The 22,884-nt window shown below is 58.9% G+C and overlaps 9 protein-coding genes across 9 annotated transcripts; 4 read left to right on the plus strand and 5 right to left on the minus strand.

Moving 5' to 3' along the window:
• Positions 1-320: 320 nt before the first annotated feature.
• Positions 321-1,073, plus strand: L226DRAFT_540024 (uncharacterized protein). Its single transcript, XM_067681793.1, has 4 exons — positions 321-459; positions 516-616; positions 672-876; positions 929-1,073. The coding sequence occupies exons 1-4, from the start codon at positions 361-363 to the stop codon at positions 995-997; spliced, it is 474 nt and encodes a 157-aa protein (XP_067529747.1). The 5' UTR covers positions 321-360; the 3' UTR covers positions 998-1,073.
• Positions 1,074-2,203: 1,130 nt separating this feature from the next.
• On the plus strand, positions 2,204-3,625 carry L226DRAFT_472146 (uncharacterized protein; the record flags this gene model as incomplete). Its single annotated transcript, XM_067676443.1, has 7 exons — positions 2,204-2,279; positions 2,335-2,431; positions 2,496-2,646; positions 2,713-2,815; positions 2,871-3,015; positions 3,082-3,286; positions 3,356-3,625. The coding sequence occupies 7 exons, from the start codon at positions 2,204-2,206 to the stop codon at positions 3,623-3,625; spliced, it is 1,047 nt and encodes a 348-aa protein (XP_067529748.1).
• A 2,821-nt stretch (positions 3,626-6,446) lies between these two features.
• On the minus strand, positions 6,447-7,777 carry L226DRAFT_575806 (uncharacterized protein; the record flags this gene model as incomplete). Its single annotated transcript, XM_067685252.1, has 3 exons — positions 6,447-6,466; positions 6,520-6,948; positions 7,705-7,777. The coding sequence occupies 3 exons, from the start codon at positions 7,775-7,777 to the stop codon at positions 6,447-6,449; spliced, it is 522 nt and encodes a 173-aa protein (XP_067529749.1).
• L226DRAFT_617013 (uncharacterized protein) lies at positions 7,452-8,727 on the minus strand (the record flags this gene model as incomplete). Its single annotated transcript, XM_067686976.1, has 4 exons — positions 7,452-7,618; positions 7,705-7,964; positions 8,020-8,544; positions 8,602-8,727. The coding sequence occupies 3 exons, from the start codon at positions 8,725-8,727 to the stop codon at positions 7,944-7,946; spliced, it is 672 nt and encodes a 223-aa protein (XP_067529750.1). The 3' UTR covers positions 7,452-7,618; positions 7,705-7,943.
• A 71-nt stretch (positions 8,728-8,798) lies between these two features.
• Positions 8,799-10,011, minus strand: L226DRAFT_304398 (uncharacterized protein). The gene is made up of 3 exons (XM_067673729.1): positions 9,496-10,011; positions 9,156-9,421; positions 8,799-9,104 (listed from the first exon to the last, which is right to left on the minus strand). Exons 1-3 carry the CDS (start codon positions 9,915-9,917, stop codon positions 8,884-8,886), a joined length of 909 nt encoding a protein of 302 aa, XP_067529751.1. The 5' UTR covers positions 9,918-10,011; the 3' UTR covers positions 8,799-8,883.
• L226DRAFT_304393 (uncharacterized protein) lies at positions 10,012-10,619 on the minus strand. Its single transcript, XM_067673728.1, has 2 exons — positions 10,517-10,619; positions 10,012-10,444 (listed from the first exon to the last, which is right to left on the minus strand). Exons 1-2 carry the CDS (start codon positions 10,577-10,579, stop codon positions 10,106-10,108), a joined length of 402 nt encoding a protein of 133 aa, XP_067529752.1. The 5' UTR covers positions 10,580-10,619; the 3' UTR covers positions 10,012-10,105.
• An 821-nt stretch (positions 10,620-11,440) lies between these two features.
• L226DRAFT_304510 (uncharacterized protein) lies at positions 11,441-11,867 on the plus strand. Its single transcript, XM_067673730.1, has one exon. It carries the CDS (start codon positions 11,548-11,550, stop codon positions 11,815-11,817), a length of 270 nt encoding a protein of 89 aa, XP_067529753.1. The 5' UTR covers positions 11,441-11,547; the 3' UTR covers positions 11,818-11,867.
• A 1,798-nt stretch (positions 11,868-13,665) lies between these two features.
• Positions 13,666-18,396, minus strand: L226DRAFT_548253 (uncharacterized protein; the record flags this gene model as incomplete). Its single annotated transcript, XM_067682574.1, has 12 exons — positions 13,666-13,691; positions 13,759-14,742; positions 14,840-14,932; positions 15,011-15,114; positions 15,206-15,235; positions 15,309-15,534; positions 15,611-16,311; positions 16,374-16,571; positions 16,642-17,127; positions 17,204-17,352; positions 17,639-17,793; positions 18,012-18,396. 12 exons carry the CDS (start codon positions 18,394-18,396, stop codon positions 13,666-13,668), a joined length of 3,537 nt encoding a protein of 1,178 aa, XP_067529754.1.
• A 2,911-nt stretch (positions 18,397-21,307) lies between these two features.
• On the plus strand, positions 21,308-22,244 carry L226DRAFT_304542 (uncharacterized protein). Its single transcript, XM_067673731.1, has one exon. The coding sequence runs from the start codon at positions 21,563-21,565 to the stop codon at positions 22,166-22,168; it is 606 nt and encodes a 201-aa protein (XP_067529755.1). The 5' UTR covers positions 21,308-21,562; the 3' UTR covers positions 22,169-22,244.
• Positions 22,245-22,884: the final 640 nt, after the last annotated feature.

Here is a 22,884-nt window from a genome sequence, read left to right on the forward strand (position 1 = left end):
ACTAGTTCACTCGTGAGTACGACCCCAAGAGTAGACTGCGAGTCGTAGTTGACTAGTACTTACCACGCTGTGACTGACCGAAGTAACCGTAGGCGATGCGCACCGCGTGTGTAATTCGCAAACATTAGCAAAAGCATAGCATGAGATGAGAGCTGAATACAAGAGATCTCAAACATACCCCGAGCAAGGTCGAGTACAGCTTCAGTCTTCCGAAGCGAGGGCCCTCTTCGCTGGCCGGGGAATGCCGATGGCCACGTGAAGGGGCATGTCTGCCTCTGCACTCGAGTCTGAAGTTGGACCTGCTACATCTTTTATTCTCTGGTTACGTTTCGCCACGGTTCTGGTCGCTCTGTTCCCATCATGTCATCTTTGCCCGACATTAACCACCCATTCTCTGGGGAGGCGACACCTCTTTCGCGTTTCCTAGCCCATGACTTTGCCAATGACGACGAATACCAGGTGGCTTCCCCTTTCTAGTCTTGACGCTTGCCAGAACCTGCTCACGTCGGCGGAAGCAAGGCGTGGCAGGCATCTTGACCAGCGGAGTGCTTGAGGGAAAGACGGACGAGGAGAAGGGCGATATACTGTTGCGATCCGAAGTGTTTTACTTCAACCGGTACGTCGTCCGTCCCAGACCCGAAGCTTGAAGGAAGAGTGCCGATGGAAAACAGCCTCGCCGGTTCCTCTATCACTGTTGAGGAAGCTCGCTCAGCGCGAGCTGCTCGGACGGCTACTGCACCATCCCAAACACCGACACAAGCGTCGCTGGTTGAGGAAGAGCCGCAGACCTTGACGTTTGCCCAGCTGAAGATGTTGATCGAGCAGGGGCGGACGGATGAGATCCCGAACAATAAGATCATCCCCAACGTCCTCAGCGTGCGTCTCGTTCCATTCCCCCGTATCTGCGCCGCTCACCGGGTTCACGCAGTCCGAAGCTCCGAGCGAGTCGAAAGCCGAGGTCAGGAAGAAGCCTTGGGAGACTACTGCGGCAGCATAACCTCGACGTCGTGAAGTACCTCATGCAAATGTACTAGTAGGAAACTATGCCATTGTCTAACTTGGCAAGCCGCGAGATCTACTGTCTAAACCTAGACGTGTGCGGATTCGAACTGGGAAGACAGAAGATCCTAACCCAAATTACTCGAGATGCATGTGAGCACCTTCGTTTGTTTAAACCATTCGCTTGCAACACAATGGAGGATGTCTTCCTACAACAGCTCGTCTATGTTCCTGCTATTAGTAAGACGATGTACGAGTTCACGCCATCATCGAGCTGCATTGATCCGTACCAGAATTCTGACAACGCGTCAGTAGACATTTCGCCTTCGACTGGAGAGGCAGCATCTCTGTTCAACATCGGCCCCCGACCTTGTCGCCGACAGCCACCCTCCATTACCCCAACACGCCTGCGTCTTCCCTTCTTGCCCTCCTCCTTCGCGAGGTTGCGCCACAAGGTCAGGACTCAATAATCACTGCTTGTGATTGCCCCTGAAAGAGAAGCATGCAGTTGCATACACTGATGCTGAAACAGTGAGATCTAGTGAGCCCCCGGTCCCGCCCATCATCGACGTCAGCCTTCCTTGCTGGTCACAAAATCCCGGTATGTCATGATACTCCCATTCTATGTATCGCGCCCTATAGCTATGAGCCCACAGGGATACGTGTATCTTGCTTCCTGACCTCATGTCATCTCCGTTCATGACAGATATCAAATGCGAGGAAGCAACGGTCGTGAGATTTCAACAGCGCTCGCAGCAAGCGAGGTGGTTTCTCAACCCAGAACATGATGCACTCACGTAGATCATCACCGTGTTTCCCACGACGAGGCCGCAGCTCTGCCTTGTCTGAGCCGACTCTGCCCGCAAGGCACCCACCTCGCTCACAGATCATTACGACTACCCGTGGGCTTCTCTGCTTCTCTGATAAGAACACAGAGCAAGCATATGATGCAGCTTCTCTCCCCCCGCATGCATTGATTCCATAGCCGGCACGACCTCTCCGGCGCCGGGCTCCATTGAACTGCGACAACGATATGTATTCTATTCTCAGCTCTCGCTCGGCGCGCATCTATCGGCTTGATCCAATGGGAATTTATCTGCGCGGCGCGGACATAAGACTCTGCGGATCAGGCGATTAACGTTCCCCCGCTTCCCGCCCTTCGGTGAACTCTCCTCCCTCGCCCGCACGCCACCACGCGTCCGCCATGGGCCTCACCCACCCATACTTCCCCATCGACGAGGCGTATCTCATCGGAGGATGGCTCGAGTCGTTCTTCTGGGGTGAGTACTATTTCGACGGTAGAGTTTTGGTTCAACTCACGAAGGACACGTACAGGACTGTTCACGTTCCTGTTCGGATTGTCGATATACGGCATCTACAGGAAGCGGCGGGATGGCTTTAACAAGTTCACGACAGCTTCCATCGTCACCTTGTGCGTACCTCACCCTAACCCGTCTCCCTCCTCGCGGCCACCATGCTGAACTGCCACTTGACAGGTATATCCTCGCTACAGTGCATATGGCACTCGCACTCGTTCGTTTGATCCAAGGTTTCATTCTCTTCCGCGACACGATCGGGACTATCCCGTACTTCGCAAACATCTCCGTCCGCCTGAACATGGCGAAGGACTACATCTACATCACCAACGTACGCTCAGCATGCCCCCCGGACCGCGCGTCATGATGTCTGACTACATTTGCAACGCGAATGCAGCTTGCGATAGGCGACTTGGTCATCGCTTGGCGGGCGTACGTCGTCTGGGGCAAGAATATCTGGGTCGCGGTCCCCCCAGTCATACTTGTCATCGGCGAGTTCAGTGAGTGGTATACTTCGCCGTTCCCACGATCCAAAGCGCTGACATGTGCGTCCAGTCTGTGGCTACGGCTCGATCTCCCAATGGCTCCTGCCCAACCCGAACCCCGTCGAGATCGCGCACTGGGGCCAGGGCATCTTCGTCATCTCTCTCGCCGTGAACATCGTTGTGACGGCCTTCATCGCGGTACGGATCTGGTGCGTGTTCAGCTGAAACTGAACTTGAAGCGGCTCTCCTCCTGGGTGCACAGCTGACCCTTCCCGCGGCAGGTACATGACTTCGCACACGCGCGAGTTCCTGCACGTCGAGGGCACGGACCGCTACAGCCGCGTGATTCTGCTCATCGTCGAGTCTGGCGCGCTCATCGCCCTTGCGAAGATCGTCGAGTTTACGCTCTTCAAGATGGCCCCGGTCGATGGGCTGCATGGGCTGAACGCGCTGTATGTAGTGTATGAGATCATGCCGCAGGTTACTGTGAGTGTTTCCCCTTCCTGTGGAGTCGTGGAAACCGTGAATCTCATGCTAACGGACTGGACCGGGTAGGGAATCGCACCGACGGTGATTGTGTATGCGGTGAACAATGGGTTCACACAGAGGGACGACTATTACACCACTACTGGGAACACCAAGTCGACGCTCGTGTTCAACAGCACGCGGACCGCCCTCTCGGAGCCCGCGACGACGTCCACCCTCGAGTTTGCGGACCCCAAGGACGTTATCCCGGAGGCGCGAGCGGCTCGGGGCGGCGACCTTAAGGAGAAGAACATAAAGCTGGCATTGACTTCGGTGTCGGATACTTCTTCTCCGGTCTAATATGGTGGAGGATCTGCCGTAACCCCCGGATCGCGCCCGACAGGGCCGGGCGATTTCCTGGTTGTGTTTGTATATTATTGGGTCTCTATCTTTCACCGCATATCAGATCTGATGCGACGGGTGTCTCTATCGAGTCTGTGCTTGCGCGCGATACATATGTACGCCTTCTTTGGACCGGCCGACTGTGCAGGCTCTGGGCAACTTGCACTACTTCACACGCGCATCTTGTCAGCCGCGGGTCTGATACGGAGCACCCTCAGATTCTGTCACAGAGCCCAGCGGCCAGATCCTTCAAGAACACCTCGTCAAACCCGATGCACTCCATCTTCCACACCAGTAGCCTCTGTCAAAGGGCCAACCGGAAGTCAGACATCGCAAAGGACATATAGAGGAGAGACGCTCAGAAAGACAAACCTCTTCTCCCCGCTCATAAGCCGCAATGATCTCCTGTTCCGAGACGTGGCCTTTGTATGGGTCGCTTCTATCCGCCACGACTGCAGCGATCTCCTGGAAAGTCGGCTCCCGCCTGTGATCGCGCCGCGTCGCTATCCGCACCCGAACGTCCTTGAACTTCGGCTTGTTCACCAGACCGTCCGCCCATTTTCTCTTTATCTAAGAATTGCGCTGTCAGTGCCGAATGTCACACGAAAGTAGTAGTGCTGGACACCTACCCTTGACGATAACGCGCTGTACTCCTCAGCAGACAACGCTTCGGCGCGCCGAAGGCGGTACTGTCCACAGTACCGGTACTCGCCCTGGCGCAGGCCGACGAAGACAGTCTGTACATCGCCCTTCCACGGAAGAGCGTCGTTGGAGCGGAACAGGAGCCCCGGAGTCCCGGCCGTACGAGGCACGAACGGGTTCATATCTAGCGCGGGGAAGAGGAAGTCGCGGCCTGCTGCTCGCACGCACATGCGCATCAGGCTGCCCCCATACATGCTGCTCATCTGCTTTCTGCTCACGACGACGTGCGCGAGTGCCGGGTCGGAGAGCGTCACATTGTACCGCGCGAGCTCGGTGAGGCGTTGATGCGTCCCGGCAGAACCGACAGGAGCGGGTGGTGGCGGTGGTGGGCGGCGAGGTTGTTTTGCGCGATCGTGATTTCTCGAGCTCCCTGCTTGCGATGAGACGTTGTCTCCCACAGGTGCAGTGGGACCGTTTCCATCCGCATTGGCTACTCCAGATTGTCGAGGTCGAGACGTGGCTCGTCGCGATGGCGAGACAGGGGGGTCATAATAACTGAGCTCCCGGGAGGCCGACCGCAAGAGCAGAGCGACGTCACGTTGAGCTTGATCTACGCCAGATTCGCCAGGGAGCGGACTAGGAGAACTTGAGGGCGTGGAAGACAAGGAGGTTAACGCGGACATATCCGACAAATCATCGTCGATATCTGACCCCGTATTGGACGGCCCTGGATTGTGGTCGATCTCAGGAGCAGGAGCCGGTGCCCGCCGTGCGAGTTGAGCCCGAGATCTGGTCTGACTTAGACGGGGGACGACCACCTCTGCCACAAGCTTTGGCTTCTTCCGCGGGCTATCGCCTTCCGGTGGGGGAGTGAAGCAGGGTGGTTCGTACTCAGGGAAGGCCCGGCCGGGACCAGGTGAACTCCTACGCTTCTTGGGAAGACTTTGAGGAAATCGCGAGGGTCCTACAGTAGCCTGCGCCTGCTGTAGATCTTGAGAATCACGGAGAGGTTCGATGTCCTGGTGACGGAAACGAGGTGACAAAGTCAGCGACTCGTTACATGGGCGCTTATTTATGTACTTACGCTGTCTGCGCGACGTGGCACCGGTTTTGAGCGTTGTACCTGAAGTTCGTCATCGTCGTCGATGATGAACGGGTCTTGGGAGCTTCCTGCAACAGGCGGCGGCGGTGACTTTTCGCATTTGACGACAGAGTTTGAAGTAGGTCTAGATTCAGACCTTTGCAGCCCCTATCGATGAGCATGTTGGAGACTGAGTAACGTATCGAACAAAGAGATTCGAGAGCTTTGTAACTCATACCTGAGCTGAAGAAACAGCTGCACTGGTCGATGCGCTCTGATGCTGTCGCTGTTGCTTCAGGTAGGCAACTTCTGCCTTAAGGGCAGCGATCTCTCCGGCTTGATCTTTCAGTAGGCCTTCGTAGACCTGCAACCTGGACTTCAGTTTTTCCATCTCGTCGTCTGATCTCGAGGCCATGCTGAGGTTGGATGTTTAACGGAAGCTAGGTAGTGGTGGTCAGGTTAACAAGCGTGAAGTTCTCCGAAAAGTTATTCCCTCTATTCGTGGGAATCCGGTCCGGACTTCCGACAGCCGCAAGTTCAACCCTACGCTCGTATCGAAAACACCTCGAACCTAAACCTAGACAGTCTGACTGCACCACCGGCTCTGGGGATCTTGGGGCCCACTTTTGATTCTGTCGCTACACTAGGAATATGGTCTTCCACTGTTTGCTCGGCGGGGGAGTTGCGTCTTGAAGCTGCTACGACTGGGTCGGAATGAATCACTAGCCGTCGCTGGTTGCAATCATACCCGGAAAATTCGATTGCAAGACCCCGCGTTATTCTCTTCTCATTATTGAATTGAGAATTGAATTACTACGTTACCCGGTTCAGAACAATCACGCGGAGCTGCAATAGTTGTGGAGAAGAGCCCAAATGATGCTTTGAAGCAGGCTTCCCCATGCAGCCCGCGGACGTATTTCTGGCGGATGCACGTACAGCCAATGAACCCTCCATTACTACATGCGGGTATAGGAGGAGGTACACGCTTCTATACAGATCTATCAACGTCCGGTAGTCTCGATCTACCGCTAACCACCGTGACATGGGCATGGGGGGTCACTGCGATGTGCTTGCGGCTAGCAAGAGTAGTCAGGATGACGTGACGTCGCCTACGACAGAGAAAGCTCACCTTTGGCGTTGACGACAGCGTCGTACTGCTTTCTGAACGGCCCCGTCAAGGCATACGCGATCTGGGCATACGACTGCGGGTTGATACAGAACTCACGCCGCTCATATATCTCCAGCCACTTGTCCCACGCCGTCGGATCACGCGCATAGATCAAGTCCGCCACCCTCTGGCAGTCCTTGGAGTGGACAGCCTGCATGTAGCGGACTGGATCGACCCCGTATGTTCTGCACACGTATATCATGCCGAGCTCCTCGGGGCTCACCGTCGAGGCGATATTTGGATCGGTGAAGTCGACTCCCTCAGGCCCGGCCTTTACATTGCGCGCGGAGAGGGCCATGAGCTGCTGGTGCAGCCGGTGGGTGATGGGGTACTTGTCGGGTTGGGCCAGGGCGTATGTGCGCGGGAAGGCGATGATGCGTTCGAGGACGTCTGGTGTCCATCGGGGATCATTCAGCAATTGCTGTTGCCGAGACGTCAGTCGAGCAGCGGACGGCGGTGTGGCTGTCAAATTGCTCGCGGCAGACGTGATAGTTGAGTCACTACTGGTCGACGGCATGATGCTCCTCGTGGAAGAGCGGTCGATGGGGTCTGGAGACAGGAGGGGGTTCAAGTGGAACAGCGACATGGGGCCCGAAGAAGTTGGCGACGTACCATGTTGGAGACACCAAGGCGGGTTATATCCTCTCTCGCGCTTTTGCGAAGACCGAGGGCCGGCTGAGGAGCTACCTCAATGCAGCGAAGCGATGCTTTGGCCGCTTTGTCCAGTCCCCAATGCTGGCAGCTGAGACAATGGAATGGCGTTTTCTAATGGCATCCTGTCAATGCTAAAGGAAGTCAATGCGAATCTTGAGCCAATTCTTGAAGCTAGGGGACATGGCGGTGAGTATATGTAACATGCATACAGTGAATGCGGCGTGCACACTCCAACCGTTGCAAGGGTTGTACGTAGATACTATGAGAAGCCAGGCAAATTTGGTTCATTAGCAATCGAACCAATCCAACTTGTTGGTTCATTTCAAGGCACGTCAATCAATTCAGAGCGACACAGGCGCCATAGCGAGCGCAGTCTCTTAGCATCAACCACCATCAACGGCAATTTCTGCGGAATGCGCGCAATGTTCCCGGTCGAAATATGCGAGCGTGTTGTTAACAATCTGCGGAAATAGACCGGTTCTGTGTACGCACCAGGGACGCCGGTGTGGTACGAAATCGGCGCCTGCTCGGTGAGTGCGGGGAACGAGCCGAACGGATCCGACATCTGGGATTGAGGCTGGGTCTGGCTGGAAGGGAGCGGGGACCGTGACATAGAGAGGAACGAGACGACAAGGAACAACAAAAAAGGGGAACGGAAAAGGGACCGAATACGACACTCGGATGAGGTAGAGTACTCGCACGGAAGCCGGAGGCCGGGACGCGTCGTATTCTCACAGAGGCGTGCTCAAATTCTGCATGTTGTCGTAGGTCAACGAGATTCGGATCGCATAGGGATGCTGTACGTACCACTCGAAGATGCTCCCAACCATACCACCAGAGCAGCTCGGGGCGGTAGTTTCCGAAAGTCATCGCCTCCTGGACGACCTCGGCTACATGGGGAACGCCACCCACATCCTCCATCTTGAAGCATCTGTCCCCCATGTCGTAGTTGGTGTATAGCGCCAGCACCCAGGCCAAATCGCCGCCTGCAAAGGAAACCACCAACTGGAGCTTGATGCCTGACCATTCGAACAGGTCAGCTTCAACGAGAAGGCGGGCCGTAAGGTCGAGAATATGCATGAGCTCTTCGTTCTGTCTCTGGGACTGGGTGAGCTCTCCGAGCTTGATCACAGTGGTCCCGGCTTGCTCCTTTAACCAACTACCATCGGGCGCGTCAACCTTGAGGTTGTGGTGCGTGGCATAGTGCCAGAAGTATTCGTCTGTGCACGCCCAGCCGTAGGCCAGCCGACGTGGATTGCCCCCGCGATTGGCAAGCAAACGACTCGGGATGATCTTGCGCGGTGCAAACATCTCGTCCAATCTCTTCCATTTCTACACGGACGGCGGATATTCAGCAACGATCCAACGAGCGAGAGTCAGAATGCGCACCGCTGCCTGCGCCGTCTTGGCGCGATCTGTGAACTTGGCACTCATACCGTCCGTGTCGAACTGCATATTTCCCTTCTCAGCGAGGTCAAACTCGAAAAGATACTTGTCGTCCGGATGCGGCGTCATGCAGCAAGGTTGTGAGGCAGTGATGGTGGCAATCCTGAGTCACACGTGGCTGTTGAGTGGCAAAGTGCTATTGGCGCTTAACTCTTATCGAGAGGTACCAAGACTTGTCTAAACGTTCGCTATCAAGTACACGCCTGAACCCTCCCAACACATGATCTAAATATCATCCAACGGACTCTCCGGCGACCTATCCCACTTCATCCGCTGATCGTACCACCCATGCACATAGTTCACCGCTCGTTGAGCGATCATACGGCTTCGCTCCGGGGACAGATTTTTAGCCGATATAATTCCCCGCGCCGCCGCACTCTCCAGCGCGGAGTTCACGTCCGTCACCGCCTCCGCGGGAATCCACGAACCCTCGAACCCTGCTGTCTCTTCGATAAGGTAAGTAGCGTGAAGTTTGTGCGGAGACGACGAACACTCACTGGGCCTCCATATGTCTAACCCCTCCTCCCCTCCGATTGCATACAGCTCGAAGCACACGTCTTCTCCGGGCTCAGGACAAGGCCCGTAGATCTGGGTCTTCTTGCCCTTTACTTCGCACTCATGCTTCCTCGCGCGGTCGAAATCGACTATCATCGGCCAATACGACCCATCCTTCCGCCTCCGAACCACGAGATTCGCTTCGAGGACATCGCCATGGTGTACGCCTGCCTGATGGATGCGGCGCAGCCCGCGGTATACTCGTTTCCTACATCGATGCACCGGGCGGGGGTTGGGGTGAGCGACAGGGGTCGATCAGCATGCGTCAAAACGGGACCGCACCTGAATTGAAGAGACAAGCAAGCGAACGGCTTGAGGAGTGGGCGGCCTTCGTCGCTTGTAACCAGAGCGGCAGTTGTCCCACGTACAGTCGTGCCGACAAAGTATCCGAACAGCCGTGGGATGTACTTGCCCTGGAGATGTCGCAATTCGCGCTGGTAGAACCCGACTTCTCGCTCCAACGCCTCGACCTCTTCAAAGCCGTATGCGACCTTGCACACGGCGAGGAAGCGGAAAGAGGAATCCTCCAGGGTGGTGATTACGGATCGGAATACGTCGACGTCGTCCGTCTCTTGCAGGAGCTCCGTCAACCCTGCCGCAAAGACATTGAAAGGATACGTGGAGGGGAATGCGCTGGTGAGGTGAGATGCGTTGAGCGAGTAGGGCAGCCTGTCGCCTGCGAATGAGAGGTGCGAGTGAGACATCGTGTGGTAGGCGTATGGACTCAATGAAGGGAGCAAACTCGACTCTGACTCCTGCGCACTTGCATGTGCTCAAGGACGACGTTGCGGTATGACGTCACCACCAGCGGCAGATATTAATTAGGAATTTGACCCCTAAGGTGAGCACAATTGAAGTCCCCAGTGACTTATCCAAACTTTCCGGGTCAACTTCAACGAGAACGAGCATTTGGTCGAGACAGCGAGACTAGGAAGGAGCGAATGGGACGGATGGGTTGAGAAACATTCGAGCGCAGACTTGAGAGCGATGACGCCCCATAAGTACCCTCACAAGGGTGTGGCTTGATCAAGGTCGTTCCGACTTGCTCCTGTAGCCAAATATCTCCCGGGACGTCATACGTGAGGTTGTGGTGCGTGGCATAGTGCGAGAAGTACTCGCGTGTGCACGCCCAGCCGTAGACTAGTCGAGGTGGATTGCCCCCGCGGCTCGCAAGCAAACGACTCGGGATGATCTTGCGCTGAGCAAAGATCTCATCCAGCCTCTTCCATTTCTAGATGTACGGTGGTTGAAACGTTAGCGTTCAGCGACGATCGAACGAGCGAGAGACTGTCAGAACGCGCACCGCTGCCTCTGCCTTGGCGCGATCTGTGGACTTGGCACTCATACCGTCCGTGTCGATCTGCATATTTCCCTTCTCAGCGAGGTCAAACTCGACGAGATACTTGTCGTCCGGGTGCGGCGCCATGCCAGGAATGTTGCGAGACAGAGGTGGTGGCAGACAATCCTTCACACGTGGCTGTTGAGTGGCAAAGTGCTCTCAGCGCTAACCTGGTGGTTCTACCGCTACGCGACCGCGGCACAGCTTTCCCATCCCTCTCTTCTTCCCCCATCATCCGAGCTCATCCACCCACCTGCGGTGATCCATAAAGTCCCGGTAGCGACAGCGCGACGTGTCGATGGCACGTTGGGAGGCATGAAGATACGTTGCGACTGCACCCTCCTTCGTTCGATTGTGATCTTCGAAACGTCCAAGATGCCTTCGCCAACACCTTCGACACAGACAGGACCATAGAGCGATTAGTTCAATCAGTAGAAGTACAACTTGATGGACATGCCTTATCGTTAGATTCGTTCTGTGCAATGCTTGATGCCAGAAAACTTCAGGTATGTCTGCTCTCGGGGTAGACACATCATCCGCGCGTCACTCACCTCTGTAGATTAGAAGGACTCAAGGACCCTCTTCTCTTTATGTCTGACCACGATGGCGTTATCAACGCGAGTCACAGTCGAAAAAATGAACACATCCAGTCTCTCACCATTCCGCAAGGTCAATATCACAACAAATCCGCCTGGAACCAAACTCGAGCAATAGCATGGACCACTGGTACCTTCGGCCTCCGAGGTAAGACGAGACCAACATCTCAAACACCCTCTTCCCATTGCTGACCGTTTCCCGATATCGCGACAGACTCGGAACGCCCACGAGGAATGCCACCGCTACAGGGACGCATGCCACTCCCATCTGTCGGGATGCTCGGGTTGTAGCACTTACAAGGACCCCGGCGGCCGTACTGTCTTGTGCGCGAGCGGTACCGCTAGCGAGGATGGTGCCGGGAACGCGTCGCCGTCTGTCGCGGGTGCATTGAGGGGTTTATGCGCCACGATCCTTGCCTTGCGACCCCCGGGTGCCTGTACTTGGCTCCGAGCACGTCCCGACGCTGTGCACTTGCGTTCCCATCCTGCCGTCCAGGCAACAAGATGCCCGGCCACAATCTCAGTACGCGCACAAAGCACGGTCTCAAAGAGTCTAAAAGCTTCTCATCACAGCGTCCGCTCCTCGGTTCGGCTCGCGGGCACAATTACTGGAGATCAGCGCAGCGCGATGCACGTTTGCCGAGTGAGGGGTTTCCAATAGACGGATGATGATGATGATGATCCTCCCGCCCTTCCACCGCCGGCGTCAATGTCTGCGGCGGACTGACAGATGCGCACGAACCACCAAAATTTCATGGTCACGACGGCCTATATGCGGCGAGCGATACGCGTCCATGGCGGTCTTCCCTCCACCCCTGCACTGCAAGGTCTTCTAGTCGACGATCTTCGCCTTCTGCAGCACCACGGACCGCACGCGCGGCCTGCGCCGTTTGCCTCAGCATCCGGTCTCCTCGGGCCTGCGCGTCTTCCTCGCAAATACTCCCGGATCCCGAGCGCTCTCGTCGTCGTCTGTCTTCTCCCAGATAGGAACTGAGGCACCCGTAGCCCATGGGGACGTACCACACACCACGGGAGGGTCTCACCAAGGCCCAAAAAGGCTGTGCACTTGTATGATCCTGTGTGAGCACGCAGGAGGCGAGGGATCCGCCCGCCCGGGGACGCACATCCATCTCCAGCCACGGCATGGCATACACACATTTGCAGCCTGGCAAGCTCCTTCCGCATCGTCAGGGCATCTGATTCTGATTCCATTCGGGCGGTAAACGCCACTCGTCCAATGCTAAAGCGGCACACGGTTCACGGTAACACGGGATAAGGGGGGCATGTGGGTGGGAGCAGGCGGTCGGCGGTCGGCGGTCGGGACATCCGTTCACGCGTGACGCGTCCCCCCCCGCGGCCGCGGCCAGCGTCCGCGAAGGGGCAGGAAGGGGCAGGAAGGGGAGCCCACGGCACAGCCGCGCTGATACGCAACGAACAGGAGTCTGCCGCCGCCAGATTGTGGCAGGACGATTGGAAGATTGCATGCGTGTGATGGACGCGGGACCCGGGTGGGCACCATATGTAAGTAGATGCCGCTGGGAGGTGCTGGCGGCCATTCCTGGGACGCGGGCGTGGTTAGTTGGCGAGATATGGTCAGATTGTGATCCTCGTTCGGAGCGCTGTGCGGGAAGACGCTGTCACTCGTAGGCGCAGCGGCCCAGTATCACGCTTGGGTGGTTTCATATAGCTGTGCGCTTGTGCTCCCGTTTTGTACAGTAGGTTACAGGGTTCCAAGGTCCAACCAGCCCCACTGGCCAGTGTTTCATCGCATCGCGATGGCTTTCTCTCTCTCTCTCTCTCTCTGCGCGCAAACGGAGATTACATTGTGTGCCTATCTGCGTACTTTGTTTGTGTATTACTGTACATTTGGGTGTTGGTATGCCGCGGGGGCGGGCGGGAGGGGGGCCTTCGTTTCGTTCGTCTGTTCTATCTCGATGCATGGTGCGGATAGTGCGGATAAAGAGGAACATTGCTGGGTCAGTGGCGTCAGAGACGAGGAGAGATGAGGAAAGGAGAGGAGAGGAGAAGAGAGGAGAAGATAGAGGAGAGAGGAGAGAGGAGCGTATGATGATGATGTATGTACGAGTACGGCGAGCTACAGGATACAACAACGTTGCAGCAACGACAGCTATGACACAGGAACAAGGAGGAGACAGACTACGAGAGACTTTTCGCACGAAGACGGGCGTAGGCAGTAAACGTGGTAACGTCGGACCAAAAAAAAGAGGACGGAAGACTAGATAGAGGATAAGACAAAAGACAAGAAAAAGTCGACGGGGGATTGGAGGGCCGCGAAGAGCCTAGTGATTACGAATACGAAATAAAGCCATCGCGAGCGCGAGGGGAGGCAAGAGACAAGAGCGGTAAAGCCAAGAGCGAGCGAGCGAGCGAAAGCCGTGTCCAAGGTGTCCAAGGTCCAAAAGACCGCACGCGAACGGCCCACACGCGACCAGAGAGAGGTCGGTAGGTAGGTAGGTATTCAAGATGGCACACATTACATCCTCACCGCCAACCCCACTACTGGCTCGACGGCGGCATGTTTCCTGTCACATAAAGTAACACGTCAGCGACCGACCGATAACCTCAGCACAAAGCACGACGAAGACTCACCAAACATTGAATACTGGTCCGAGACATACATACTCCCGGGGTGCCCATGCGCCTGGTGGTGATGATCCCCCGGCGCATGCCCCGCCCCGCCCATCTCGCCCATAACCGGCACGCCATACGTCGTCTCCATCTGTCCCAACGACGAATAGTCGTTCCAGAACGCGGGATACCGCTGGCTCTGTCCCTGCCCGTGCCCGTGCCCCTGTCCCTGCCCGTGTCCCTGCCCATGTCCCTGTCCATGTCCATGCCCGTGGCCGCGCTCCGCCCCGCGCCCCAACGAGCCCATGCGCTCGTCGACGAGCCCCGTGCTGTACTGCTGCGGGAGCACCGACGTCGACAGGCTCCCGCCGCCGTAGCTCGAGAGCGCCGAGTCCGCCGCCGTCGGCCAGCGGTCGTAGTTCGGCGGCGGGGGGAGGTACCCCGAGGACGAGCTGCCCTGGCTCATCGCGTCCATGCTCATCGCGTACGCCGCGTGACTTGGCGTCGGGCTCGCCTGTGCCTGCGCCTGCGCCTGGCCGTGGCTTGGGACGACTGGGTAGCCCTGCTGCTGCTGTTGATGTGGCGGCGGCTGTTGCTGTTGCTGTTGTTGCTGGCGGTAGACAGCCGCATGGACAGACGACGACGACGACGACGAATCCTGCACGAGCATGCGCTGGGCCCGGTCCGTGACCGTCACGTCCTCGACGTCCAGGTCCACGTCCGCGTCCAGGTCTTCATGGTCCGCGGGGTCCTCCTCTGCTGCGCGCTTGTGCCTGGGCTCGGACAGGGCCAGAGTGCTGCTGCTGCGCATGGCGTTGGCGTTGTTGGCGTTGGCGTTGGCGTGGGCTGGGAGCTCCGACGGCGGCCGCTCCAGCTGGGCCTTCGCGCCCGTGAGGAGCTCCAGGGCGCGCCAGGCGCTGGGCCAGACGACGCTCATGCGCTTCAGGACGTCCATCGTCTTCTCGAGGCCCCGGTGTGCTTGCGGGTCGTCCGAGTACGTGCGGACTGTTGCGGGGAACCGCGGAACCGAAGCAAAGAAGAAGAGCGCATGTGAGCCACCATCATCTGATCGTTTCGTTCAAAGAGGAGGGAGGGAACTTACGGCTCGCGACGTGCATGATGGCGGCGGTGAACACGTAGTAGCACAAAAACACCGACGCGCGGTTGATGGAGAAGTGCTCGCCATACACGGACACTGCGGAAGCCAAAAAAAAACCCAAGCCGAGTCGTCAGCCAAATACGCATACAGCCAACTCCGGGGCAAAGGACGCACCGATAGACGTGATGTGGTTCGCAGCCTGCACGCACATGTCGTAGTGCTGCCGTGAATTGGCACGGATCTCCGCGTCCTTCGCAGAAGACGCACTCGGCGATAGCCTGCACGAACGCGGATCATCAGTCAGTCTGCTCAAAAATTCCCCCTGGACTGCCAACAAGTAGAACAAGGGAAATAGGACGGCAAACTCACAGCTTCGTCGAGTCCGGGATGTGACGGATACTGCCGCAACAGCGATGATCAGCGCTCAGAACCCCAACGAACAATTCAATTCAGAAATAGGAACGGCACTCACAACGGACGGTGCAGAAGAAGCACAGTGCACCAGTACTGCATATGGAGCGTCAAGATATGGGGTGGGGGTGGGGGGTTCTTGGGCGACGCAGGGTCGTAACGCAGGTGCTCCGGCAGCTCGAGCAGCCACTTTGTGAGCTGGCTGTCGAGCCGCGCAAGCTCGGCGGGGCGGTTCGTCGCGGGCTTGATCGAGTATATCGCCTGGCAGATCTCGCTGATGACGATCGCTGGACGTGCATTGTCTCGTCAGCATACAAGCCGTCAAGTCGCCGAGAAAGGGGAAAAGTTGCAAGGACGACTCACAAAGCTTCGCCGACGCGTTGAAGCACGAAAGCACCCTCCCGGGCACAGGCGCCACCTCCGGCAACGCCGCCTCGCTCTCATCCACGCACGGCGCCCCATGCGGCACCCACACCTCCTCCTCCTCCGCCTGCTCCGCCCCGGGCAGCTCCGTATCAAAGTCGCGCTCACAAATCGCGACCGGCCTTCCAATATACGTGCACACATACTTGTCCATCACCACGCACCCATACCACACGCGCCTCCTCTCCTGGAGCTCCGCGCGCGAGAACAGCGTGCGCCCGCCCGACGCCGCGGTCCACTTCTCCGCGCCCTTGTGCAGCCCGAGGTCCTGCGCCATGCGCACCGCCATCCCGACGTACAGCCACGCCTGCGCCATCGCCCCGATCCCGATCTCGCGGTACCCGAGCAGCAGCAGCGCCTGGCACGTGCTCGGCCGGCTCTGCGCGTACGTGCGGTCCAGGATCACCTTGGCGTCCTCCATGTACTCGTCGCCCGCGCTCCACATCGTGCCGTCTTCCGGCGGGGGCGGGGGCACGTCTGCCGTGCTGGACGAGTAGCGCGCGGCGAGGGAGAACATGGCGAGCAGGAGGAGCGTGGGCACCCGCCGGCGGCGGGGGCCGAGGTGGGAGGGGGAGGAGATGGGCGAGGCGGCGTCGGAGTAGCCGGACTCTCCAGAGTATGGCGAGTCCGTGCCGAGGTTGCTGTTACCAGGGACAGCCCGTTGAGCCAATCCGTACAAAGAATTCGACCATGATGCACTCACCCCTTGTGCCAGTCGTCCATGAAAGTGGGCTTGTGTACGATGGGAAGCACCGGGTGCACGTACGTGAAGTAGAGCTCCAGGAGAAGCTCCTGGGTGTTGATGTCCGGCAGCCGAGGGACAAACTCTTCAGACTGGCGTCGCTGGCTGTTCCGGACAGCAGGCGGGAGCGGGGGCCATACCCGCGCCTTGGGGAACCGCCTATATGCGCGTAAACACATTCAGCACCGCCAGATAAACGCAAAATAAATAAAAACGGAAGAAGACGCACCAGAGACCGCCTTCGCCCCGCCCGTCCCGCCTCTCCTTCACCCCCAGCAAGTGTAAGCCACTCATCTTCCCATGGTACCGCACCTGCTCGTCCTCGTTGATGCTCAACTGGCCCACCGCGACCGCAATCTCATCCTCGCCGCTCTCCGTGCTATCCTCCATGCTCTCGTCCTCCTGCCTCCTCCGGGGCGACCGGGAATACGTCGACGACGGCGACGGGTGCGCAAGGTCGGCCAGCTCGAGCGGCTCGTCCAGCCGTCTGCGCTGCCGTCTCGACTCGCCCGTACCGTCGTTCTTGCCGCGGCTCGACGATGCACTCGCGTTCTGCGACATCGTCGACGGCCGCGACCCGTGCTCGTGCTCGTGCTCGTCTTCCGCGTCGTCGACCGTGCGCGACGCGACCTGGTCATCCGGGAGCAGCGTATCGCGGTGGGCCGCCGCCGAGTTCAGCCGCTTGATCACCTGGTCCTGCCACTCGTTCGACGGGCTGTTTCGGAGGTGTGTGAGTGTCCGATTATGTGCGGATCGAGAGGGGGGATACGGAGTAACAGTGAAACACTTACTGAGTCGCGTGCACGACGTTGCTGTCGCCCTCGCGCGGGTCTTGAGGCGCTCTCGCGCGGCTCGTGGGGGCCTCTGCTCCGCGGCTGCGCCCTTTGTATCCATATGGCGAGTTGTCCACACGGTTGATGATCTCCTTGGCGAGCGGGTCCTAAGAATGGCGCCGTGAGCAAACTCTGCATGACCCGGAGTGTCACAGGTATTGATCTTGGTGGGTGTATGCGCCGGATGGGCACGTTTCGCTCGCTGTATGCGGGCGCTTTGCGCATATATACGCGTCCAAGAGTGGTACGGGACTCGGAGAGCGTACGGTGACGCGTCTGGGGCGAGTATGGCTGTTCAGACGCGTCATAACGCGTCCCGTGGGACCTACCTTGCTTCCATTCGCGCCAGGCACCATACCCACCACGGACAAAGGGAGAGAAAACGCGACTCACCTCTGCAAGGTCCTCCAATACACCCTTGGCGCGACTGTCCTTGCTGCTGAGGAGAATGCCGATGAGAGCTTCTGTCTGGTGGAGGCGGGCCTCAATGGCGTCGATGTAGCCTTTGGGCGGTCCGCGTTTACGTGATGGGCCGAGGAAAGTGCATTCTGCAGCACATGGCGGTCAGTAGGCGAGACAGCGCGACAAGGCAAGAAGGAATGGAGACCAGGGGCGTGCGCAGCTGCAGGGCCGCATGCACGGTAGGCAGGGTCCGTTCACGTCCAGTTACGCGCTACGTCCAGGGCGGGCGCCGAGCCGAGTACGGGGAGACGCGCACGCGGACCAGAAGGACAAAGAGAAAGAAGAACAGGAGAAGGAGACTCACGGGTTCCCAACATGACACAGTTCCGACAGGGTTCTTGGGGGCTGCTCCGCTCGCACTTGCACTTGCTCTTGCGGCACTGGTCGCAGGCCTTGCTGCTCCTTCTGCGGATCTGCTTCTCGGTGGCGCTGCTGCCCTTGCCGCCTCCGTTGGCGGGGTAGGACGCGAGGCCGATGCCGCCGATTCCGGTGGTGGGGAGGTCGCCAAGCTCGTCGCCAGCCTCATCCTCGTACTCGTCCGCGAGGGTGAGCGCGTGCTGGTGGCCCTGGCCGTTCACCGGGGAGACCGGGGACGGGATGGGGTAGCGGTCGACGGCGCCGTATGGCTGGTGGGAGTGGGCGTAGGAGGTGGAGGCGGAGGAGGAGGAGGGCCAGCTTTGGTGGGACATGAAGGTGAAGGGGGTGGATGGTGTCGAGGGGGACGCGCTCTGGGAGAAGTCCGCGCCAAAGCGGAAGAGAGGGAGTTGGGAGGAGGATGATGATTTTACGTGATGATGGTCGTAGGAGGTGAGTGAGGAGACGGGGGGGAGGTCTGCGGACTCCTCGACCTTGATGGGGATCTGGGAATGGTGGAGATGTGGATAGGACGGTTTCGGGTAGTGTGTCGGGGGATGCTGGGAGGAGTGCTGGGATGAATGGGCCTGCTGTGACTGGGGCGTATGTTGCTGCTGAGGATGCTGGCTGGAGAAGGCATAGCGGATGGGATAGTTGGAGTATGAGCCGTGGGTGGGCGAATAGGTCATTATGCGGGGAGGGGGGCGTAGCGGTAGCGATGGGTGTAAGTATTATGCGGGGGCAGGTACGGTAGAGGCGGCGGCGAGGAAGAAGAAAGAGAGCGGGCGAGGCAGGGAGGGGCGGGGCAAAGAGATGTATGGCGGGCGTCAGGTGAGGAAGCTTGGTCAGATTGGGTGGGCAGCGGAAGATCGAGGACTCGGAGACTCACCCGACAGAAAAGGAACCTGCTCTCTGAAGCCCAATTCCGCGTTGGCAGACAAAGGCGGCGCGCAGGAAATTTTACGGACCCCGGGGGTCTGGTCCGGCACTCGACCGACTCGGCGGCACGCACTCACCACGTTCCGAGTCCGAGACCACCTCCGACGTCGTCCACCGCTGCCCGCCACTGCGAACAGGCAAGGCAGTCGTCACAGCTCCCTGCCCTGCGACCCTCGGTTCCGCAATCGCGATCGCAGATCTCGCGCGCCCCGGCTCTCAGCTGCCCGGCTCCGTAGGCGCTTATGGGCGTCGTCCAAGTAAGTGTGCGTCCTGCACTGGCAGTGGCTCGCCCCTGGGGGCAGAAGAGGGAGGGTCCAGCAGCGTTCGAGCGAGAGTCCGCCATGGCCAGTGCAGGCTATCGTCCTTCTCCAAGCTCCTCGCTTACTCTCAGCAATCTTACCCTCACGTGAACACCTCCCTTTGGCTCTTTCTTCTCATGCCCGACCTCCTTCTTTCTCGCTCTCTCCATTCCCCCGGCACTTCGTTTGCACTGGGCAGTACGCCCCTCTGACCCCTCCCCAGCTGCGCCCCATGGCCCTTCCATAAATTTGCGCGCATACGTGTCCGCGCAAACTTCCCGCAGCCCACTCCATCCTGGGGCCTCTTCCCCGACCGGAGCCTGACCATCTTCAACACAGCACCGTTTCTCCCGCGACACCCCACGCTCGGGCCCACCCGGACCGCGCAAAGTAAGCCTTCCCCTTGCGCCCTTTGGACTCGCATCGCACCAGAAGCAGCACCAGATGTCATAGCATGTCATTCATGATGCTGTTAGCTAAGCACTGCCAGTAGTAAGTCCTGTAGTCTTGAGATAGCCCCAAATCTCGCGGCCGCCCAGGTCCCTCCGTCCAAGTCGCCCAAGATCCCGCGCGCGATAATCGCCGTTCGCTCGTTGAATCAGAAAATGCAGCCAGAGCCTCAGCCAACGCATGGCACGCTCTCCTTGAAACCCGCACTAACGCTCGTCAGTCGTGCCCCTTCCGCTCCCCTCGCCCTCGGCCGACGCGACGCCCCATCCCCAGTGACGAGTCCCGACGGGCGCACCGAACCTCCCATATTTGGTTCCTGCCGCCGGCACGCTGACTGAGCGCATACGTGACGACCACGGCGGGCCCACTAGCCTCCGCCCGCCCCTGCCCTGGTCTCCTGGGCGCCCACCGACGAGGAAGGTCGGTCCGGTCCCTCTCTCCTTGCTGCGCACCACTGTTTCGCGTGCGGCGCCACCGACGTGTCTGCCCTCCAACAGCAACCCTCGTTCTCTCTCAGTCTGTGCGCCCAGCTGCAGTACATGTACCCAAAATCATCGCTGCGCACCATACGCATAATTAACGATACCCAATAGCTGGCGTGTAATAAGTACGCGTACAGCAATCCGCGGGTTCGGCCGCCATACAGTACAGTACCCTCGCATCTGGCTCCATGGATCCATCTGGCGAGATCCACCTAGCCACACCAAATCTTCCGCATCCCTCCCCACACCGCACCTTTTGCCCCCGGATGACCGTGGGGGGGCCCTCCGATGCGTGCTTCTCGGGCGTTACGTTTCTTCTTTCGGCAAGATCCCCCGATATGGCGTCCCGACCCTTGGACTAAGACTAAGACGGTGCAGGGACTCCTGTCGGCACAGCCTCCCAGCCGCAGCTCGAGCGACGAGCAGGCGATTTCGGGGTCCTATGTCCGCCCTTGACGTCTCCTCCTCGGGGTGCGTGCCTACCTGGACCGTGACGGCCCTCGTTGACCGAAGAGAGAGATCCTCGAAGACGTGGCGGGCTGCAAGCATTCTTCTATGTAGATGTCCATGTCGTCGGCCGTAATATGCTCGCCGTGTACGCTGAGGCACGATCTGGATTCTGGTATCAGGGGGGCCGACCAGGGTATGTATGTAATCGTCATTCAGTTACGAGCTGTTACGTTACGAGATACCAATCTGATAAACCCCCGTCGACATACAACACTGACACAGCGACCATGATCGCTGACACGCTCGTTCTGAGGCCTGACTCCTCCTGATCGCCATGGCCAGATATGCAAATCAAAATCGTCTCAAGAAGCCAGCTGGCAGGAGTCTAGAGTTCGACGCCGCTGCGCAGTGCGCACTTGGTAAGACTCTGCGACTAGTTACTAGTTAGCTGCGAGCATTCTCTTGGCGGCCCTCCGATAGCTCGCGACGTTGGTCAGACGGCGCACTCTTAGCACCGACCCCGGGCCCTTCCCCCCTCCCCAACCAGGTCCCCGCCCCCATTCATTCCACGCAATGCGCGTACATGCATGCAAAACTTCACGATGTCATTGTCTTGCTCAGCTAGCGTCCCCTCGCCACCCCAACGCATGCAAAACTTCACAACGGCTTGTCAGCTAGCGCGATCGACGAGCGCAGCTAGAGAACTCTTATGGAATACAGTATGGAAAACGACCCAACTTGGAAGCATCAACACGTGGCCACCGAACGCCGAACGCTCGATCGACAACGACAATTGACAATCGACAATCGACAACAGGCCTGCAGCTGCTTCTTCGCTCTCGAAGCACGCCTGACGCCGCACGGCGCCCGCGACGGTGGCGATGGCGACACATGCAGATGCACGCATGGGCGCACATGGGCGCACGTCTTCCCGCAAGCCAGCCGTTTTCCGTTTTACGGCACCCACGAAATTCGAGGCTCGCGAGTCGCGAGTCGCGACGAGTAGAGTCGCGACGACAGTCGTCAGCCTGCACTGGGTGAGCGCCCCCACCGTCCGCCGTCCACCGTCCAGACTCCATCAAGCATCGAGCATCGAGACCCGGACCGCAAGTGCTCTGCCGGCACGGTCTTGGACCTTGGTGACAAAGTGCCCCGGTGCTATAGCGATCAAGCTTGAAGTCAGAAGCTCCCAGCCCTGTTCATCGCAGCCCGCACTGCGCAGGTCGCAGGTCGCAGGTCCCACGCGCAAGACGCAAGACGCAGCCGACGTCGGACGCTTAGCCTCAGGGTCACCCGCCCTGTTGCAACTTGCAAGACGGGGGCGGGGCGCATCACCGCTGAGTTGCACGCATCTCATACTGATGCAGATGAACGATCTGACAGGTCCGGCCCGCCGCCCCAGGTTGTCAGTGGTCACTCCAGTCTCCAGACAAGATTGTTCGTGCCGCGGGAAGAATGGGGGACCGGGGACCGGGGAGCTCCCCTGATCAGTGAAGTCTTCCAAGTTCCACGTCGAACCGTGCCGTGCAACTTGTGAACTTCATTCCAGGTGGAGCACGGGTGAGCGTCGCGCGAGCCTCATGTGCGTGCGCTCCCACCTCCGCAATACGCGACCTCTGGAGCCTGGAGCCTGGAGCAGTCAGCATGGACGATGGACGAATGGCACCCACCCGGCGTCGAGCGATCCGCGGGACGCCGTGTCGCGACTCGCGCCCATGCACGCTCGCGGCTCAGATGACAGATGACAGACTGGCACAGATACGCGTGCGCGTACGCGTGCGGAAGCGGCCGACGCGCTGGCGGTGCCTTGCGAAAACCACTGATCTTGATTCTCGATTCGCGATGGCGCGTTTGCCGAATGTCCAGTGTCCCAGGGCCACTGCCGAGTAAGTGCCCACGCCGAGATTCGAACGTGGCCCCAACCGTTACGCGTTACCGACGGCCGTTCCATGGAAGGCGCGGAGCGCGCTGCGGTTCGTGTTCGCTCTGTGTGTGTGTGTGATCGATGGCGCGCCCGCCCCCGATCTGGTATCATTGCAGGTGCGCGTCCATCGCGAGCGCGAACGCACAGGCGCACGGGCGGCGGCCCAGCGGGCACTCGAACACCCGAGTCCCGACGCGGACGTGGTCAGCGCCGTGCGTTGACGTTGTGTATGACGCGCATTCGGTCTCGGGGGTGCGGGTGCGGGTGCCCCCGCAATGT

Source organism: Lentinus tigrinus (genome assembly GCF_003813185.1).
Source record: "Lentinus tigrinus ALCF2SS1-7 unplaced genomic scaffold L226scaffold_50, whole genome shotgun sequence".
NCBI lineage: Eukaryota > Fungi > Basidiomycota > Agaricomycetes > Polyporales > Polyporaceae > Lentinus > Lentinus tigrinus.

Bases quoted from the DNA above. Each gene is read 5' to 3' on its own strand.
- L226DRAFT_304510 (XM_067673730.1), top strand. From the start codon at position 11,548: ATGCGCCACGATCCTTGCCTTGCGACCCCCGGGTGCCTGTACTTGGCT.
- L226DRAFT_304393 (XM_067673728.1), bottom strand. From the start codon at position 10,579: ATGCAGATCGACACGGACGGTATGAGTGCCAAGTCCACAGATCGCGCC. The intron at 10,445-10,516 runs GTGCGCGTTCTG...CCGTACATCTAG, and splicing joins GCGCCAAGGCAGAGGCAGCG to AAATGGAAGAGGCTGGATGA.
- L226DRAFT_540024 (XM_067681793.1), top strand. From the start codon at position 361: ATGTCATCTTTGCCCGACATTAACCACCCATTCTCTGGGGAGGCGACA. The intron at 460-515 runs GTGGCTTCCCCT...CGTCGGCGGAAG, and splicing joins CCAATGACGACGAATACCAG to CAAGGCGTGGCAGGCATCTT. The intron at 877-928 runs GTGCGTCTCGTT...GGGTTCACGCAG, and splicing joins TCATCCCCAACGTCCTCAGC to TCCGAAGCTCCGAGCGAGTC.
- L226DRAFT_304398 (XM_067673729.1), bottom strand. From the start codon at position 9,917: ATGTCTCACTCGCACCTCTCATTCGCAGGCGACAGGCTGCCCTACTCG. The intron at 9,422-9,495 runs GTGCGGTCCCGT...GCATCGATGTAG, and splicing joins TGCTTGTCTCTTCAATTCAG to GAAACGAGTATACCGCGGGC. The intron at 9,105-9,155 runs GTGAGTGTTCGT...ACCTTATCGAAG, and splicing joins GTTAGACATATGGAGGCCCA to AGACAGCAGGGTTCGAGGGT.
- L226DRAFT_304542 (XM_067673731.1), top strand. From the start codon at position 21,563: ATGGCGACACATGCAGATGCACGCATGGGCGCACATGGGCGCACGTCT.